A 20,149-nucleotide genomic window follows, 5' to 3' on the forward strand; every position below is an offset into this window, starting at 1 on the left:
TCCTCTGGCCACTCCCTGTAGTGCTTTACTTAGGGCTACCCACTTCATGGTCATTGTGTTCTATTACATGACAGGCTGTGCACTCCACTGCTGTCCCCTTGAGAGTCCGAGGCCCTTTAGGCAAGCTTCTAGGTTTGTGCCTCACTCCTTTGCAAGCTTTTAGGTTTATGGCTATGATTTGCCCTCAGTGATCACCGAGCCAGACCAAACACTTGCAGGTTAGGCATATTCCTGGGATCTCCAAAGCTTATCAAAGACTGACTTCCTTTCTGGACCATTCTAATGACTAGCCTGGTCTGGACTTTCATCTTAGCAGAGGGGCAGCCAGCTGGTTTCACCTTGCCCGGCACAGGAATGCTCCCCCTGTCCTCCCGAGTATATTTTGATACATTGGCTTACTACACTCTTTCAGAGACACATTTTAAGATACCTAGAACTCTGGGAAGCCTGCCTTGGAGGTCTCTGCTGCAGGCCAGGGCACAGGATAGCATAGTGCTGAGAGAGAAGGGGTACTTGGAATTGCCTAATCCACTGGTTCTTTAGTTTTGCTAAGGGTCAATCCAAGGAGAGAGATTAACATAGGAGTTGTATGATTGGCCAGCTGTGTTGATATTTGTTATCATAAAGACTACCTGGAAGTTTGATATATGACACCAGGGAAGGGCATGGAAGCCGAATGGAACTTTATCATTGGAATATTTGAGAATGACTTACCTGGGGCTAGGGTCTAGCTGAGTCAAACACCGTGGAGCATGGCTTGCTGAGTATGTCCATTGGAATGTGGAGATCTTCCTGAGTGGTGAAGAGTTCACACCCCTCTCAGGTGAGAGCTGATCATGCCGCACAAAGATGTAACTATGTGTATGGTATCTTCCATGCTGTCAGGCATGGATCTTGCATTTTGAATTTACTCAAGATTGTGGTGTGGTAGCCATGTACCTAAGATGATTTGGCAAAGTGCTTTCTAAGTGTCTCGACTTTACCAGATACAACAACAAAACATACCGTATCGATGACATTGACTGGTCCGTGAAGCCCACACATGCCTTTCAGAAGCGGGATGGCTCGGAGATCACGTATGTGGATTACTACAAGCAGGTATGAGTGGTTCCTCTTGTCTCCTTTCTTCTTAGCCTAGAGACAGCCTTCTCTGTTTTAGTCACTTGTGGTTGTGACCTCTCCAACAAACAGTGTAAGGGGAGCCTGGTTTCTTCTGGTTTATGGTTCCACAGGATCCTTCTACCATAACGAGAAGAAGCTGGCTGGATACATTGCACAGAGTGACCAGAAGTAGGACTGGCCTAGAAAGTCTCAGGACTGCCCCACCAGCCCTAGTGACCCACTTCATTTAGCTTCACCTTCTAAAGCTCCCACCACCTTCTAAAACAACACTTCCACCTGGGTATCAAATGTTCAAATCCAGAAGTCTGTAAGGGACACTTCGCAAATGTCAACCAAAACACTGTTCCTTCCAGAAAATTGCCCTTTCTGTCAGGATGAGTCTACCTCACACATAACTCACTCTCTTGCTTTTCCCTCCACCACACTCATTGTCTCTGGCTTGGCTAAGACCCTCACTCCGTTTCCTATTTTCTTTCTTCCCGTAGTGATTGGCCTTAAGATCATATCTGATCCTGTCACACCCAAGCCTTAAAGTTTCCAGGAGTTTATTGTCTTAGGAGTCAGTCGTAAACTTCCTCGTGACATTCTGGTCTGACCACAGCAGTCTCCCCCCTGCCCTTCCCATAACCACTCCCTGTGCTCTGAAGTACCAGCCATTTGTGACTCTTGACTCAGTTTCTCCCCTCTGAATGTTCATGCACATGCCTCCTCTTCCTGGATATCCCTTTAAGCCAGGCAAGCATTGAACAACCTTCAGTTCTCAGCCAGGAAGTAAGTCCCCTGGTAGCCTGTGGTGTTGATCCAGGAGGTTTGCAATCCCTGAACTCAGCCTCATTGTTGGGGGCAGGACATGAACAGTCTACCCTCCCCCTGATTTGTCTCCTCAAGTCACACTTTACTAATTTTGAGCACCCTGTTTTAGCAGCTGAGTTCTATCCTATAGCAGACACTCAAGAGCAATCTTGCTGCCTCTAGAAGCTCCTTGTTTATTTACCACAGTACTGTGGCCCTTGCCTTCAAGGTTTCTGGCAGAGGTGTCTTCCCTGTAATCATTCAGACCTCTCAGGTCTCACAGAGGAATTTAAAAAAACAAAAATGAGACTTGTATCCTTGATCCTCACACATCTCCTGGGAAAGTGCTTTCTTCCTTAACCGCTTCTAGAAAATGGCTGTGGTGGTTCCAAGTCCTCCTTAGTTCTTCCTTCCGGAGATGTCACTGGTCATGCATCTGGCTTTGTTATTAAAGAAGTAGCTCCGTGAAGGTCAAAATCGCATAACCTTTCTCAGCCCAAGCAGCTTTTAGTGGCTTTTGGGGTTTTGTTTTGTTTTTTTTTTTTTTTTAATTTACCAGTAATTATTTTGTTTATTCATGGGTAGATAATTACATGTCTCCGTGGTGTATACTTAGGACATTTATACATCATGTCCCTGAGATCATTGTGTTAAATGAAAGAAGTGAGGTACAGAAAGGGACACACAACACAGTTCTTGGAATAGGAAACGGTTGGGTCCATTGACTTAGCCAGTAGAACAGAGGTTAGCAGACGCCAGGGATGGCAGAGTAGAGGGGAATGTGAGAGACTGGCTGACGGAGAAGGCAGTCAGACAGGAGGAATGCATTCTGGTAATCCACACTGAAGATGTAGCTTGCTTTTGGCTACTTTGTGAACTTTCTTCCACTGTTCTCCACCTCTTCCACACCCCAACACTAGATAGGAGAGAAAAAAAAAAGATAGAGAGGAAAGGAAAGAAGTCCCTGAATAAAGTCAGGGGCCAGAAAGGGTTATTATTAGACTACTTGGGGCAAGTTTGATCTTCACAATCAGGATACCTATTTTTTTTTTTGTCTTGTTTCTTCTTTGTGCATGACTACTTAACAAATGGAGATAAACAACAACCAACATCTCAGGGACCTAGCATTTGTATGGCCTCGAAAATGTCTCAGAATTCCAAATGTCACACAATCGCAGACACTATTTGCAGCTGGGAAAATCACGCCCTTGCTAGAGCACGAGGCAAATCATAGTCAGCTGCTACGGACAAACTGAAGCAGCCCCATCTCCCACACCTGGGGTTAAAGTGAAAACATACTCCATGATATTTCTGTGTTTTGCAAAGAAACCAAAATTTCAAAATTGTCACTACAGGGGAAGGTTGCAGTTAACAACACTGTATTGTATATTACAGTGACATTAGGTCTCTGAGAACATGGCGTCCTGTCTGACCTGTTCCCTTCCTCACTTGACCCCTGCATCACATCCTTTGTGGCTTTCCTCTGAGATTCAGGTTGATCTGTGTCAGGCTCTTTTGACATTTCCTTCTTCCTTCTCCTCAAGAACTGTCATTCACTATGGCTCGCTCCTACAAGGCTGCTCTCTCCACTGTAGTTCGGGACTGCTCAGACCCAGTCATTTTGCCTTGCCCCTTGTCTTAGTTTAAGGTTTCTTTGCTGCAGTGAAACACCGTGACCAAACAGCAAGTTAGGGAAGAAAGGGTTTATTTAGCTTACACTTCCATATTGCTGTTCATCATCAAAGGAAGTTAGGACAGGAAGTCAAATAGGGCAGGAACCTGGGAAGGCAGGGGCTGATGCAGAAGCCATGGAGAGGTGCTGCTTACTGCCTTGCTTTGCTTACTTTTTTTTTAAAATAGAACCCAGGACAACCAGCCCAGGGATGGCATCATCCACAATGGGCTGGTCCCACCCCATCAATCACTGATTAAGAATATACCATACAGATGGATTATATGTAGGCATTCTTTGGATGGTGTTTCCTCCATTCAGGAAACACTACTTTGTGTGTCAGGTTGACATTAAGACTAGGCAGTGGACCCCATTCCTGCATTAGGTTAGCCTGGACAGCACCATTCCTGCATTAGACTAGCCTGCACCCCATTCCTGCATTAGACTCGCTTGCACAGCCCCATTACTGCATTGCACACTCACTTCCATGTCCTCAACATTTTATTTGCATAAATGTCCTGTGAGTGTCTCAGTCAGACACTGTTCACTCCCCTATTTCTCCATAGGATTGTGAGTCTCAGCTGGAAAATCCTTTTGTCCTCTTCTTCTTCTTCTTCCTCCTCCTCCTCCTCTTCTTTGCCTCAGTCACCTGCACCATTGCATCACCTCCCCGTTCACATGCACAGGCTAAACTCAGGGTCCAGAAGGGGCCTATCTAAGCTCAGTGCTATGGAGTTGTGTCTCCTTTGTGTAGTGTAAGCAATGCACACACTAATGGTGCATCAGGGCCCTTTAGTCTGATGCCTGCACTTTGTGAGCACCGGCAGGTGGTGGAGACCCTTGTTACCTTCCTCTTCTTTACTTCTAAATCAGAGCTTGGGCTATCTTCTCTTTTCGCCTTTTCTCCCTCAGCATCCCCTAGCTCATCTTTCCTGCTGTATCCCTGTCAGCTTGCTAGTCGCTAACGGTCCATTCTCCATGCGTGTTCCCTAGCTAGATACTTGCATGGAGCAGATGGTATCTTTCCTTTCTATCACTAGGTCAGATTGTAGCTTCAGTATCAAGCATTACTGATGTGATTATGAAAAGATAAAGAGATAAAAATATGTTCTATGGAGGTGTAGTCAGGTATGGGGCCTTCCACCTGAGGGACCAGCCACACTACACTATTCTGTATAGTACAGAATAGAGCTTATTCAGGGCATGGGGAGGGGAGTTAAAGAGGGCAGTAGAGACAGAAAGGCAAAGAGAGGGAGAGAGTAGAGAAGTAGAGGTCGGCCATGAGCATGTGGAGAGCGGGGGAGAGAATAGGGAAAGGGCAAGGGGACAGAGCAGGAGCAAGAAGGCAAGAGATAAAAGAGAGCAAGAGAGATCAAGCGAGAGAGGAGGGGGCAAGCAGCCCCTTTTATTGTGGATTAGGCCTACCTGGCTGTTGCCAGGTAAATGTGGGATGGAGTTTAGACAGAATGCTAACAGTTACCTTGTCTGTTACAAGCTTTCTCACTTTACTTTCTGTTACTCATGCAGAAGGTGAGCATGTGGCCACCTGCACCACTGTATCTCATTGCTCCTGGGCACACTTTCTTTAGAACAGAGTTGCCCTTTGGAATCCTGGGTGTACCGTAGCTTATAAGGTGTCTTATGCATGATACGTACTCCCAGTGTGTGCATTAAAAACACTTTGTTATGCAGTTGGGTCTCTGCACTGCATCAGTGAACTGAACTCTTTTAGGACCTGTCATTTTCTAACATGGACCTTTTTTGGGGGGGGGGCTGAGTTGGCATGCTCTGTGTAGTTAACAGAGAGAAGGAAACAAAATCACGTCAGATTTCAAAACATCTCCCTTTCTGAACTAGGAAATGCACACTGAATTTCTTTCCAACGTAGAAAACATGTTAAGAAAAGTATTTGAAAATTGGGACCAGGGAGAAGGTAGACTTCACCTGAGGACAGCCCCTTCTGAAGTGCTGCGCCATGAGGACTCTTTCCCCAAAGCGACCTGGGTTTGGGGCATTGTTCTGTTGGATTTTTCTACTCTTGGCTGCTCTCCATTCTTGGACTCTACGTCCTTCATGAAGCTCCCCTGACTTACAGCTCAAGCCTGGCACCCTGTGGTGTAGCACTGAGTTAGGGCTCTGACTTCTGCAGCTGTGGAGCCTCAGGAACCACGCTAGGGTCTGTTCCCATAGGCGTGGTCTGTAAGGCCTGTGGCTTTGCTATTGTAAATAATGTGGTTGCCAGAAAAGCCAAGGACTGTTTCTCTTCTTTTTCTGTGTCTACCTCAGTTCCTGAGAGGAAGAAAATACTCCAGCCACCTATACTGAGTTAGTGAAGTTTTGTCAAGACTCTGGATAAAGGCTTCTCTTAACATCTTTTCACAACATTTGCTGTGCTCACAACTGTAATCCCATATTCCCGACTTGGTTTTAATTTTTTTAAAAAGCCCTTAGGGGACTGGAGAAAAGTTTGCATTTAATGCTCTTAATGTTAATGGTGATGGTCAGTAAAACATAATTCCCAGGTATTTTGTAGATTATAATTCTATAATTCTAGTCATGTCATTAGTTGTACTGGAAGTTAGTATTAGTTACGATTTGCCTTTGGAGATAAACCTTTGGCAAGATGAAATTAAAGTTTAGGAAGGGGAGGGAGTGGAGTATGACCAGACAGCATTGAGGATTTACCATAAACGACACACTGGCTGTGTGCTTTACTTGCAATACTTGTGACCTTCCTAATATCCTCATTTCATAGAAGATGAAAAGCAGACAGACGAGCTGGGTGTCAAATCCCCATAGTCAGTTCTGGGCTGTGTCCACTTCTGTAATATCTCATGCCATCCTGGGTATCAAAGACCCCAGGATGTTCTTTTGGGAAACTGAGTACAGTATAGCCTTAGCCTGCAATGTGTGTATAGACACTGTTAAGGTGAATGGAGATGGTTAGAACCAGTTATTTAAGCATGGGGTGTGTGTGTGCTTCACTCATTTATAATGTGTATACAGCCAGCTGAAGGCTGTTCTGAATCTGAAGGAAACCCAGAGGAAGCAGGGCAATTAAGTCTTAAAACTGGTGTTGCAATGTAAAGGATAATAAAGGGCCAGTAAGTAACTCAGCAGTAAACATTCTCCCCGAGAAGCACAAATGGTTTGAGTTTGAACTTTCAGGATTTATATAATGGAAGAAGACAATGGAGTCCACAGTTGTGTCATCACATAAATGAATTTACACACACCCATCCACACACACTAAAATTAAAATATAATTTAAAATAAAGGATAATTAAAGGTATAAAAGATGAGTCCTGGAAAGAAAGTGGTAAAAAGATTTATTTAGCGACTCATTTTGGGGCTTGTGCTGCTTGTAACCAGGGATGCCCCTCTGCTCTGTTTCTGTGTTTGTTACCCGTCATTAATCTTGTATTTTACAGCAATATGATATCACCTTATCTGACCTAAATCAGCCAGTGCTTGTTAGCCTGTTGAAAAGAAAGAGAAATGATAACTCTGAGCCTCAGATGGTCCACTTGATCCCGGAGCTCTGCTTCCTCACAGGTAAGGTTATGTGTCAAGCTCCACTGTCTCCCCTTACGTTAGCTGACTGCCAACGTGTTTCTGTAGCTAGGGGACAAGCGACTCTTGAAGTAGCTTAAGCAATAGTTTGGCCAATGAAGTGCCCTTTGAGTCTCTTTTCTCTTGTGCATCAGCCTTGTAACCCTGATGTCAAATGTGCCTCTGGATAATTTCTAGAGACCGAGATGCCTTTTGGCTGTGTTTTTGAAGTTTATGAGTAGAGGAAGTCATAGCATGACCTTTTGGGGAGTGGGGTGGATACCAGGCTATTTTGTTAGAGTAAGACCAGAATGACTCTTTGTTTCTTCATGTACCAGTTTCTAAAAAACAATTCTCACTATATAGAAGAGCCTGCCCGAGTGTCAGTGCACACCAAATCATAGAGCCTGCCTGAGTGTTGATTCACACTATATAGTAGAGCCTGCCTGAGTGTCAATACACACTATATAGCAGAGCACGCCCAAGTGTCTGCAGTGCTGCTAGAAGTATTAACATGATTGACAACCTGTCCTGCTTAAAGTGCTTACATCATAAATATTTGTTTTGTGGAAAGACAGCAGTGGAGTCTAGTGTCTGAAAGGAGGGTGTTTCTTCTCAGTGATTTTCTGATTTGGAAGCTCTGCAGATCTAACATGTATCCTCTGACCACATAGCTATTGAAAACTTGGAGTGTTATTAACACTCCCACCAATAAATAGAAATAAGATAGGCTGTGAATGAAAAACACAGGCCAGATTCTGAAGGTTTGATATTAAAAATATTAACTGGGTAATGGTTTTAAATACATGTTTCATTTTGAAATATTGATATGTTTGATATACTGGATTAAATACTTAATACTACTTGAAATAATTCCATACCCATCATTTTGCCTTTTTAAGAAACTTGGCTACTAGAAAACTTCCATTTTAAGATTTATTTATTTATTTTTATACGTTAAGTGCATTTGGTTTTCTGCCTGCATGTTTATCTGTGTGGGGATGTTAGATGCCCTGGAACTGGAATTACAGACAGTTGTTAACCACCTGTGGGTGCTAGGAATTGAACCCAGATCCTCTGGAAGAGCAACCAGTGCTCTTAACTGTGTTTCTGGTGCCCAAGGAGATCAGAAGAGGGAGTTGAATTTTCTAGGATTGGGGTTACATATGGTTGTGAGCTGCTCTGTGGGTGCTGGAAATCAATTCTGGGTCCTTTGGAAGAACAACAAGTGCTCTTAACCACGGAGACATTTCTGTAGCCCAAAACTTCCTTAAAAACAACAACAACAACAAAGCAGTTTCACTCTGTAATCCAGACTGGCATTGAACTCACTTCATAGAGCAGGCTGGCCTAGAACTCCTGAACGCTGTGATTAGAGATGTGTGCCACTACACTCAGCTCTTAGAAACTGTTGTGGTGGCTCTCAGTTTGTGGCTCCCAAACCCTTGTGGTTACATATCAGATGTTTACATTATGATTCATAATAATAGTTAAGTAGTAACATACTAATGTTGCTGGGGTCACTGCAACATGAGGAGCTGTATTAAAGGGTTGCATCATCAGGAAGGCTGAGACCCAGTGTCTCCTGGGGCTAGCCTCTCTACTTCCCAGTGTCCTGCAGGGGGTGCATCTTACTGATTTGAATGGAAAGCATGCTTAAACAGGAGCAGCCCCTCTGTCTGTGTTGCACTCTCCATCCACCTTTGCTTGCATCTCCCAGGCCTGACCAGCCAAGCAACCTCAGATTTCCGCCTGATGAAGGCAGTCGCTGAAGAAACCCGGCTCAGTCCTGTGGGAAGGCAGCAGCAACTGGCCAGACTTGTAGATGACATCCAGAGGTGGGGCCACCCATTGCATTCACATATGCCCACCTTGGGGGCTGCGTGTGTAGGACTGGGTGATTTTGATTTCGATGAGATTCGGTTCATTTGTTGATGAGAATGTTTAGTCTTGCCAACTCGGAGCAAGGCCTTGTGAAGTTTGAAACACTCAAGTCCAGAGCCCAGGGGTACAGTCAAGATCTCAGCAGTCACAGCTGACAGGGTTTGAACAGGCATAGCCCTCTTGTCTTCCAGAGAACACATTACATTCTGAGTACAGTTTTAAATGGAGAAAGGGTTACTGGTCACATTAAAAACAGGAAACAGGAACACAAACAGGAATACCACGCTCCAGATTCCCAGGACTCCCGGTGATGGATGCTCAGATTCAGACGAGAATTTCAGAAACCTAGATAAACACAATCTCTAAAATTTCTCTTCTCCTCGGCCCTAGTGGCACATTTTAAGTTGTTAACATTTTGAAGATGTGAGGTTAAAGTAATTTCTTATCACCTCTTAACTGTTGATGCAGCTGCTAGAAATTTTTAAATTGAATTTGCGGCTTGCTTTTAGATTTCTGTGGCCCCATGTTGCTGTTAGATGATTGTTTTTCTTGAAGATGTTTGTGAATAATATTAGGTCAGGGTGACAATTGATGTAAGCAAAATAAAAAGGAGAAGAGAAAATAGAGAGTATGCGAATAAGTTAGTAATGAATGACCGTATTCCAGGGAATGATATAAAATTTGCAGATATTTGCAAATTCATAGTCTAATCCTATTCTCAGGAAGATGGCATAGCAGACATATTTTTAATATCATTCATTTAAATGTTTTCGTGTGATAAGTGTTCATCTCTATCATACCCCTGGCTCTGTAGTGCCCACTCTGTGGGGACATTCTTGGCCATGTCTTGTAGATACTACCTGGTGTATACCTGCATCATATGGCCCCTTAAACTGGGATGTGCATAAGTCTTCTGACATCTCACCACCATATGCCTCCTGTTCACCATGTCCAGGCTGGTGACTGCCTCACTGTGGGCATACAACATCAGAAGCAACCTTGTAATTGCAAGGACCAGTGTGAGGACAGCTGTCTAGTATAGAAAAGGTCACTGTTGAGGAGAGACAGCTGTGAGAGTTTTGTGCTTTCTAGGGGGACGGGGCGGGGCTTCTCACAGCCGTCTCCAGCAGCATCCTCTGGGTTGCTAGCTGATAGACTCTGGAGGGAAGGGGGTGGTGTGAACGAGCTCACTGCCCCCATAGAGCTCATGGCTCAGTGAAAGCACACTGTGTCATGATCCCAGGAGCTAAGCCGTAAGCTGATCAAAGCCTCCTGTGCCACAAGTGCAGAGATTTATCCACACATTAAGGATGCTCTATTGATAAGACTAGCCGCCTCAGTCCTCCTCCCTCCAGGTGTATCCTTTGGATTTTCTGAAGCTAAATTGTGTGTGTGTGTGTTAAAAATGTTTATGCATTAACACTTTCATATGTGTGAAATATATATATGTACAATGTACGTTGACCATAGTCCCTGTGTAGTCTTTGCCTCTCCCGTGGAACCTTGCCTTCTTCTCAAGATGTTCCCCCTCCTACCTCCTTGCCTTTGTGAGTTCCATTGCATTTGTTGGGGTTGCCTACAAAAGGAGGGGGGTTGAGCCAGGACAGCTTAGCAATGCCCACACCACTGAGGACTGTGGTTCCCTTTTGCCCAGCAGCTGTTAACTGCCCAAAGCTCCAGGGGGTAGGGGTGAAGTTTCCTGAGCCCTGCCCCATCCGTGAGGACAGGCTCAGTCTTGTTCAGGTAGCCGTCCTGCAGTGAGTTCATGGGTACAACACCCGTGTCCTGTCTGGGAACCCCTGTGCCTCCCTCCTTCCTGTTCTTGGTGGGAACAGAGATTGACATAATTCTTTTGAGCTGCCCAAAATAGATATATTTATATGTATATGTATATGTATATGTATATGTATATGTATATGTATATGTATATTTATTTTACATATATCATAAGAAATAGAAGACAAATCCCTAAATATTGACCATTACCCAGTAATTCATCTGTGATCTTTAAAAACCTTTAGAAGACACACACTGCAGTGATTGTAAATGACTCTGTTGACAGGAACCAAGTGGCTCGGTTTGAGCTTGAGACCTGGGGATTGCATTTTGGAAGCCAGCTATCCCTGACTGGCCGGGTTGTTCCCTCGGAAAAAATCCTGCTGCAGGACCACACAGTGAGTAGTCATTCTCTCCAATTAAAGTGTTTGCTCGACTATGTGTACATATGTTCACTCCCCAAGTCGATGGGGCTTGCAGCACACACATGGGCGTGTGTGTGTGCGTGTGTGTGTGTGTGTGTGTGTGTGTGTGTGTGTGTGCACGCGCGCAGCCATGCCCTTGCCCTGACTTTGTCCTAAGAGTGTCTGTTTCTTTTGATTTTCTCTTTTGTGTCAGTTTAGTTGTGTGGACTTAGCAGCATCCAGTGGGCATGGTTTAGGTCTGTTGGCAGCTGGTATTTTAAACCATTCCAAGTCACACATGGCTGCCTATGACCAGCTGTCACTCTTAAGCAACTGGAGACAAGCAAGCAAGCAGGGAAGCATGATCACCCAAGTAAGTTCTAGTAGAGTGACTTGAATACTAACATTGGCCAGCTTCACCCAAAAGGTGGGCGCTTCATACAGACCTCACACAGTGGTGGCTGTGGTCTGAGACATGGAAAGACAAATCACCCTCCATCCAGGTTTTAGTGGAAGAAATGGAACAGGTATCACATGGAGAGACTGCTTGACTGCAGGTGGCTGTGTTATCAGCTTCTCAACCCAGGCTTTTCTAGAGCCAGACCCTCGAGGCCAAGTGAACTAAATGTCTGTAGACATTGGTCCTGGGCTGTGGTCTCCATAGGATGACTGCAGCAGTGAGGAATGTGGGCAGGGCTTTCTACACACTGGGATGACCCCAGTCCACAGGGGAACCACATAGGGGCTAGCCTTCCTTTCTGTTGTGTGTTAAGGTCTCCATATACCTAGTGCGTGTGGCAGTATCTGGACCTCAGTGCTTTGTAGAAAGTCCCTTGGGTGTGACAAAGCCACTAAAGGCACTCTAAACTTGTCCTTGCTGTCTCTGGCTCTCAGCACCTCTCGCCACTGCTCCATTTTTGAGTCTGTAAAACTGAGAAGCATGATACTGCTTTTGCAACACCAGTGGCCTCGGTGCTAGGCTTGACCGTTCAGTTGGACCTGAGTTCAGCTCTCCAGCAGCCATGTAAAGCCAGGCGCAGCAGCTTATACCTGTAATCTTTGTGCTGGGACGTGGAGGCAGGGGGATCCGTGGGGCTTTAAATCTTTGAGTTTTTGAGTTCTGGCCTTTGAGCACACATGAGCACACACAGACATGGACATGCACACCAGTACACACATGAAAGTGCTGTTGGCCTAGTCTTTCCATGTAGCTCTTCCTCCCTAGAGCAGTACACCTTCCAGCTGGCCTAACGCACTACAGTATGATGAACCCGGAGCATCAATAGTCATTATTTTGAATGCTTTAAGGAGTCCAGAAAGGATAGCTTGCATGCTTGAATACATGAGAGAAAGGACAGAGTTGGAAGAGAAAGAACTGGAGATCGCCCAGTCAGACACCAGCAGCAGGTCTCATCCAAGGCTCCCCACTCAGGGCCCATCAGACCTCGAATGCCTCCCGATGCCTCTTTTCCCAGGAAACCGGTGTGTTCTATGAAGAGGGACACAGCCCCACCTGTCTTTCAGTTGCTCTGTTGTGACAAACGTTCTAAATTGCTCTCAGAATAACTTTGCTCAGTCCTTTTATGCTCTTGCCTTCTCTCAGTGTCAACCTGCATTTGCTGCTGATTGGTCCAAAGATATGCGATCTTGCAGAGTTTTGAGTTCTCAGCCTTTGAATAGATGGTTGATCGTGTGCTGTAACAGGGCTGAGCACTTGATTGAAGCCTTTCTGGGCTGTCTGAGGAGAGTTGGAGATTCCATGGGATTTAATGTGAGCTACCCAAAAATGTGAGTGTACAGTGAATTTTTTCATCTATTAACTTGGCTTGAAAGTTGGAAGTGATGCCTGATATATCTATAAAACACTTGTTTTAGTAATGTTTCTCTTTTTAAGATTTCCTTTATAAAATGATGTCTGTGCTCACATGTCTGTGTGTAGGTATGGGCATGTGAGTGAGAGTGGCCACAGGAGGCAGAGCTGCCAGAGCCTCCAGAGGTGGAGTTGAAAGTGGATTTGGATTATCCAGTGGGAGTGGAAATGAATGTCTGTCCTCTGCAAGAAAAATACAACTCTGACCCATCTCTCTAGGCCATTAGTATTATTTCTTGCAATGTCAAAAATAGTCACAAGAACTTAGATTTAACTAAAATATAGGAGCTGGAGACAACTCAGCAGTTTAGAGCACTGGCTGCTCTTCCCGAGGACCAGGGTTCCCAGCACCCTCATGGTGTCTCACAACTCTGTGTAACTCAAGTCCAGGGATCTGATGGGTTTTTCTCTTGATTCTTAAGGCACCTGGCACACGAGTGGTGCCCAGACATACATGCAGGCAAAACACTCAGATACAGAAAGCAAAAATAAGTAAATCTTGTAGGACCTGGAAATACATTTTATTTTATCTGTGTAAAGTTGGTTCTGTCGTGTGTCTAGGGAAGTCTCCTCTCCTCAGAGTCTTTCACATCAGTTGGGTATACATACCGAATAAATCTGTGTGGTTGGTGCCTCCTCTACTTTTAATCGTTCAGGTCAGTTATTAAGTTATAAAACTTAATAGCATACATGATATTAAAAAGTAAACATTGAATTTCCTGGCTGATTTGATAGATTTTAGGCTTCAGGAAGTTACAGTAAGATTAATGTTAAGGTAGCTTTCTGACAAACAACCAAATACAAAATAAGCCCCGAAGCCAAGGCCATGCTTTCAAGTTTTGAGCATTTCTGGAGTAAGTACTGTGCATCAGATACTCGGTTGGCTGCCGGGCATGAAGAAGAGACTGACTTACTAAGGGCTATATGTGTGCAGACACGGTCAGGCTTTAAACTGAACATCATTTTGCTCTGAAATTGACCACGTCTCACTTGAACTGGACGTACTTGAAAGCAGAAGTAACTGATTACGTCAGCAGCATGTATGCTGTCCGGAGCCAGAGTTCTTCCCAAAGCCTTGTTTACGGCACAGTTAGAATTCTCTTATCATTGAATCTGTTTATAAACCCTCCCCGTTTTTCTACTCTGGTTTCTCTAAGCTGGGAGTTAATAGAGCAGGGAGAGATGGTAGAAGTTACACTTGGCAGACCTGGGCTGGGAGGATGGTCTTTGGATCTCACGGGTTCAGACAGCCATCCTGTACCTGTATGTCTCTTTTTATATGAAAGCCATTGTTTTATTCCACTTTGTCCCATCTACGAAGTATCCATTTGCCTGCTAGGTTTACAGGCCTGTCCTCTCCCATCTAAATGTCCGCCTAGTGGTGAGTGTCTCTGAGCTGAAGAGGTTTGCTTTGGGAAGGCTGCTAAAGCAGTGCTCCCAGCCTTTCAGGTGGCTGTTGGCAGAGTCGGGGAGCGCTGCCACCTGCTGGGCTACTGTATTTAAAAAGGTATCTGATTGAGACTTTCTTTCCCCCTCTCTGTTCCTCTCCCCACCTCATGGCGGTGAGGGGGAGAATGGGGGGATGGGGGTAGGGGTGGGAGGGTTTGCAGATAATTTTATTTCATGTATAGTGACATGTGTAAATGCCTATATGTAGGAATCTTTTCTGTAGCCTCTAGCCCCTGATAATATTGTTTAATTGACAAATAATTGCTGACTGATTGGCTCATTACCACTGAATAGGACAGGCTCCAAACAAGCCGTTCCTCCAGAAGAGCAGCCATCACCCCCTTCGTGATTCATGAAGATTAGTTGAAAACCTCAGTCATTAATTAATGATTCCCAAAGCAGTTTGGAAATCTCAGGCCTGCTTCAGACACTTGAAATTGTGGGTTTGTAATTTCACAAGTTCCCTTTTAACCCAATTTTGAATAGCAAATCAATTAACTAAGGGGATTTGGTACAACTGAGAACATTTCTATTTTTACACGCTAGCCAGCCAATTATGGAATACTTGGCATATCATGCTTCGGAGAAACGAATTAGACATGAGAGGTTCTTGTTTCTCTCTTAAGGATTTTTTTTTTTTTTTTCTGTAAAATGACTGGTCTGCTGAAGAGCCCGTCTGCACTTTTTCTAACACCCTGTGACTGACTGAGTGCACTAAAAAGACAACTAAATCATCTTTCCATGTAGCATAAAAGTGGACGAAAACCCGGCAGCATTCCTTCGAGCCATCCAGCTGCACGTCGACCCTGATGTTCAGTTGGTAAGTGTTGGCTGTGCTCTGGGCTTTAGATGTAGAATTTTTATATTTTCTTTATGTCTGACGTCTTAGAAACAAACAAACAAACAAACAAACAAACAAAGGCTCTGAGCGTACTGTCTGTCTTAGTCGGGGGTTGCTGTGATGAAAGGCCATGACTAAAGCAACCCGTGGATGAAAGGGCTTTGTTGGCTCATACAGCTACCAGAAACCTTTCTACGTACAATAAAAATGTGTACTGTACGCACCTACCAGGCCTGGGCCCAGCTGAGCCATGCAATTGATCACATGCCTGCTCAGTTCCCCTGCAGATCACTGTAGTCATCTCTGTCTGTTACAGACAGACAGATGACAGACAGATGACAGACAGCAGTTTCTCTCTCATGGATATTACGTTAAATGATCAGAATTCTCACTCTAAGGATATTAAGTTCAATGAAAGCAAAACTGAAAAGAAAAGTGCAAGCATGTACACACATGTTCTTTCCTGCAAGCATGTACACACATGTTCTATCCTGAAAACATGTACAAGCATGTTCTTTCCCCAGAACCCAGAGTTCCAGACATGTGCTGTCATTTTTGGAACCCTTTGAGGGTATGTTGCAGGGTACCCCTTACTCTTGACTGCTCTTGATACGAATGTCCTAAAAACAAGGCCACTCTATTACAGAACCACAATGTGGCCAGCTAACCATGAGAGAAAGGAAAAGCAAGAAGGGAATTTGAGGAGCTTAATGTCAGTTCAGGACAGGGATGAAGAGGGAATCATGGGTGTGTCCACACAACGTGAACACTTACATAGCTGCCTTTTCCAGGAGGGTGGGTACAATTGGAGGGAATCTGACTGAATAAGATGTCATTTTAAGTAATCAGTGGCCTCAAAGCCACTTTAGTGATCCACTGCTGTGTTTACTTTTGCTTCTTGGGAGCATGGGACTGGCAATGTTTAGAGAATCCTGTGCTTTTGTCTTGATTCTTCTCCCAGACCTGTTCAGGGTGTGTTTAAACATCTCCAAACATCCTGATGTTTGGAGACTCCACGCCTTCACGTTGTCCGTGAGCTGTTCATACAGGTAAGGAGCTGGACCTGACCATCTGTTATCGTCTTGCATTTAGGTGATGTGCATTCTGCCTTCTAATCAGAAGAACTATTATGACTCCATTAAAAAGTATCTGAGCTCTGACTGCCCAGTCCCAAGCCAGTGTGTGCTGACCCGGACCTTGAATAAGCAGGGAATGATGCTGAGTGTGGCCACCAAGATCGCCATGCAGATGACCTGCAAACTTGGCGGCGAGCTGTGGGCTGTGGAGATTCCAGTGAGGATTGTTCTTTTCTGATGGCCAGTCCATTCCCAGACCCAGTTAGACATAGCATCATGTGATCCCAGTGTCTCGGTTGCCCTTGAGGTCTTTGGGGTGCTGGATCTCAGATCCCCTGAAGATGTGATGCCCGAATCTTCCTACCTCAGTTTCCTTATATAATTGACTGGTGTAGTGTGTGCAGATGGCCCACGCCTGTCTCCTGCATGCCTCCAGTCAGCCCCAGATTGCTTCTAGCTGCTCGTATGGAGGGCACTTAATTTAAACCTGTGGCCCTCTGGGGCTCAATGGTTCTGATGTGTGTGGTTCCTCCCAGACCCCACCCCCAGGTTGTAGCATCACACAAGACTTTGCAGAGAAATTCCAAAAGAAGGAGAGGCACAGCTCTCAAGGAGCTTCTGCTTACCTACCCATTGAACTCTTCATGGAAGATACCCTTGGGTGTCACAAACCTGGGAGGGGCCTGATTTGGGTTTTCCTGGCTGCCATTTTAAGTCCTGTCCCATGGCCTCTACCTTTGCCTGTGTTCAGCAAAACATGCCTTCTCAAGGGGACCATGGCTTAGCTGTGGTGGGGACTCACCAGATACCACCTGGAAAGGAAGTGAGGGAAAACAAGTGGACATGCTGCCTGTCGCTCGTCCCTCCTCAGTCATGGTGTCTGTGAAAAACAGGAGTGGTTCATCCTTGGGCACTTCTGACCGGGCAGAGGATAAAGGGATTGGCTGCCTCCTTAGCTACCTCTGCCCCTTGCCCAGCCCCGGGGAGGCTGACGGTCACACAGGCTTCTCAGTGAAGATGTGTCATAATCTTCCCCTATCTTTCAGTCTTTGGTTTCTGGTTTAAAGAAACCTGTCCCATCTGGAACTCTTTGTCACACAGCTTAACTTGAAAATGTGGTAACTGGTGAGTTTATAAAATGTCCTTCTTTGGGAGAAATAAGTTCATTCCACTGAACCACAATTAACTTGATTTAACAGTTGAAGTCCCTGATGGTCGTGGGCATTGATGTCTGCAGAGACGCCCTCAGCAAGGATGTGGTGGTCGTTGGGTTTGTAGCCAGCATCAACTCCAGGATCACCAGGTACTTTAAATGCTCTTATCTCTCCTAACCTTAACCTCTTAGGTCTGCCTGTGTGGATGTGTGGTCAGGGATGACCCCTTTGGACTGGATAACGTGTTGGGCTTATCCCTGGAGAACACCAACTCTCCCCATCTTAGCAGACATCTGTGGCCTGTGGCTCTTCATCTAAGGATGGGGGCATGAAATTCTCAAAAAAAAAAAAATACATATAAGTGTGAAAGACTTATTGTTAGAGCATGCCTTAAAGTTTAAAGTCGCGTGTATTAGTAGACTAGACTAGAATGAGTTTCATTCTATTTTCAAACATACAAGAAAGTACTTTGATCAGCCCACCCCATTATTATTCTGTTACATTTTTAAAACATTTGTTAATATGTGTATGTGTATGGGCATACATGTGTCATGGGGTGCAGGTGGGCGTGTGTGTGTGTGTGTGTGTGTGTGTGTGTGTGTTGGGGGAGTGGTCAGAAGATAGCTTGCAGTAGAAGTTGGTTCTCTCCTTGTTCCATGTGGCTCCTGGCGATTGGACTCAGGATGCCATGTTTGTGTCAGGTTCCTCCTGAACATCTCATTTGCTCCCCACCAGATGTTTAAGTGTACTTTAAAGAACATACACATTCTTCACATACATAAATACATACATACATACATACTAGACTGTATTATATTTTGAACATCAACTGTTAAGTTTGTGAGTTACACATTACAATGTGATTGGCATTCCTGAAGTAAGAGGCAGCCTCAGTTAAATCCTTTTTCACACATCCACTGGGGTGAGTTGTTGCCTGTCTGCCAGCCGCCTTGCTGGCTCGTGAACGCATGGAAATTCTTGTGTATGTTGTTATGTTCTAAGTGTCTCTGAGAAGCACCCTGTGAATGAGGCACCTGCATACATTATGTAAGGCACCTTAGCTTTGAAACAGCACTTGCAGCTGTACCTGGTCTGCTTCTGCAGCTGAAGCACAGTTGTTTAATTTAGCTACAAGCCCCATGGTTAGGGGAGAATGACAGTGCCTATTTCATAAGGTGTTTGTGGGGTTATATCAGATCAGTGTTCCAAACATTGCAATCTGAAGTGAATACCTCTGCACCCAGTTATGTTTCTTGTCAACTCTTGCAGATGCTTGGGGTGTGGAGTATGGAAAGTCTATCAAGTGGAGACAAACTAGAAATGCCTTGAACAGGCTCCTGGCGCTTATTAAATTGTTGTCTTAGAATTGCTTCAGGATTCGAAATTAAATAATATATTTTGAGGACATAGCAGCTACTTGCAAATTGTTTGCTCCCTGGTCTCAGCTATTTGATTTTCTCCATTAAATTAGTGTTGGTTTGGATCCACACTTTTAAGATACAGGAAGGGAAAACATCACATTTGCATGGACACAGCCCATGTTGTTATAAATATGAGTTCATTTATCAAGTGGATCTTAGAAGGTGCCTGCTTCATTTTCCATGTCTCTTAAGGCTCCTGACTTGTCAAAAGCATTTGCAATTGTGTTACTGTAATTGCAGACAGTCAGGGGACTGTGACAGTGGTGGCACAATGTGTTAGTCACTTCTTATGGCTGTGACACAACCGAGAACAACTCTTTAAGGAGACTGACTTGGCTGACAGTTGAAGAGATGTCAGGCAGTGTCTGAGGGGAGGCCCACAGTCTGTGCTCAGCACAGCTGCTCACCTTGGGCCAGCCAGGAGATGGAAGCAGAAAGGTGCATGTCAAAAGAGAAAGACACAGCTTTCAAAGGCATGCCCCCAGTGTCCAGCATCCAGCAAAAAGCCTCCTTCATCCGAGCATGCTCAGCTTTGAGTTCAACTCAGTTTTGTGGATTAATCTGGTGCAGTTGGCACCTTGGTGATACAGGTGCTTCTCCATAGCCCCACAAGCTGAAGAGGAGGCCTTCAACATGCAGCCTGTTTGAGGGGACCCTTCATTCCCACGTCCTAGCACATGCTAAGTCCCAGCTTCCCTTTCTCATGTACCTCCAGTTAACAACTATCAAGAGTACTTTTCAAGTCCTGAGAGCTTAACTGGGTCGAGATAGTAACTCTGGAAGAGTCACTCTAGGACTGGGTTAGAGCATTTTGCAAGCAGATCTGCTGAACTCACTCATTCTCTTGCAATCGAGGCATGAGCTTGTATAAGCTCTCACGGGGCACCAGGTAGCATTCATTTTTTACAAATATTGCAAGTGTGATAGTGAATTTCATTCTTATCATTCGGGGACATACTAACTACTATCCTTTAAACCTTCCTGGTGCACATAGAGAAGTTCATGTTTGGGTTTGTGCCAAGGCCATCTAGCTGGTGGATTTCCTGATCAGAGTTTGAGTCGACATGGCAACACTGAAGGATGGAAGAGGACCCTTTAGCATGACTGTAACAGACAATGTGTACAAAGTTAGGAGC

General features: G+C 44.9%; 1 protein-coding gene across 1 annotated transcript in view; it reads left to right on the top strand.

Annotated features, from left to right (window-relative positions):
* The window catches only part of Piwil4 (piwi like RNA-mediated gene silencing 4), a 39,438-nt gene that overhangs the window by 13,730 nt on the left and 5,559 nt on the right, over positions 1-20,149 (top strand). Inside the window, exons 8-15 of the mRNA XM_076925897.1 lie at positions 987-1,098; positions 7,018-7,141; positions 8,859-8,976; positions 11,085-11,196; positions 12,806-12,990; positions 15,269-15,341; positions 16,455-16,655; positions 17,638-17,741. Of these exons, the coding sequence (XP_076782012.1) occupies positions 987-1,098; positions 7,018-7,141; positions 8,859-8,976; positions 11,085-11,196; positions 12,806-12,990; positions 15,269-15,341; positions 16,455-16,655; positions 17,638-17,741 (1,029 nt within the window). The remainder of the gene's footprint in view (positions 1-986; positions 1,099-7,017; positions 7,142-8,858; positions 8,977-11,084; positions 11,197-12,805; positions 12,991-15,268; positions 15,342-16,454; positions 16,656-17,637; positions 17,742-20,149) is intronic.

The sequence above is a fragment of the Arvicanthis niloticus genome, chromosome 27, assembly GCF_011762505.2.
Source record: "Arvicanthis niloticus isolate mArvNil1 chromosome 27, mArvNil1.pat.X, whole genome shotgun sequence".
NCBI classification, from domain to species: Eukaryota; Metazoa; Chordata; class Mammalia; order Rodentia; family Muridae; genus Arvicanthis; species Arvicanthis niloticus.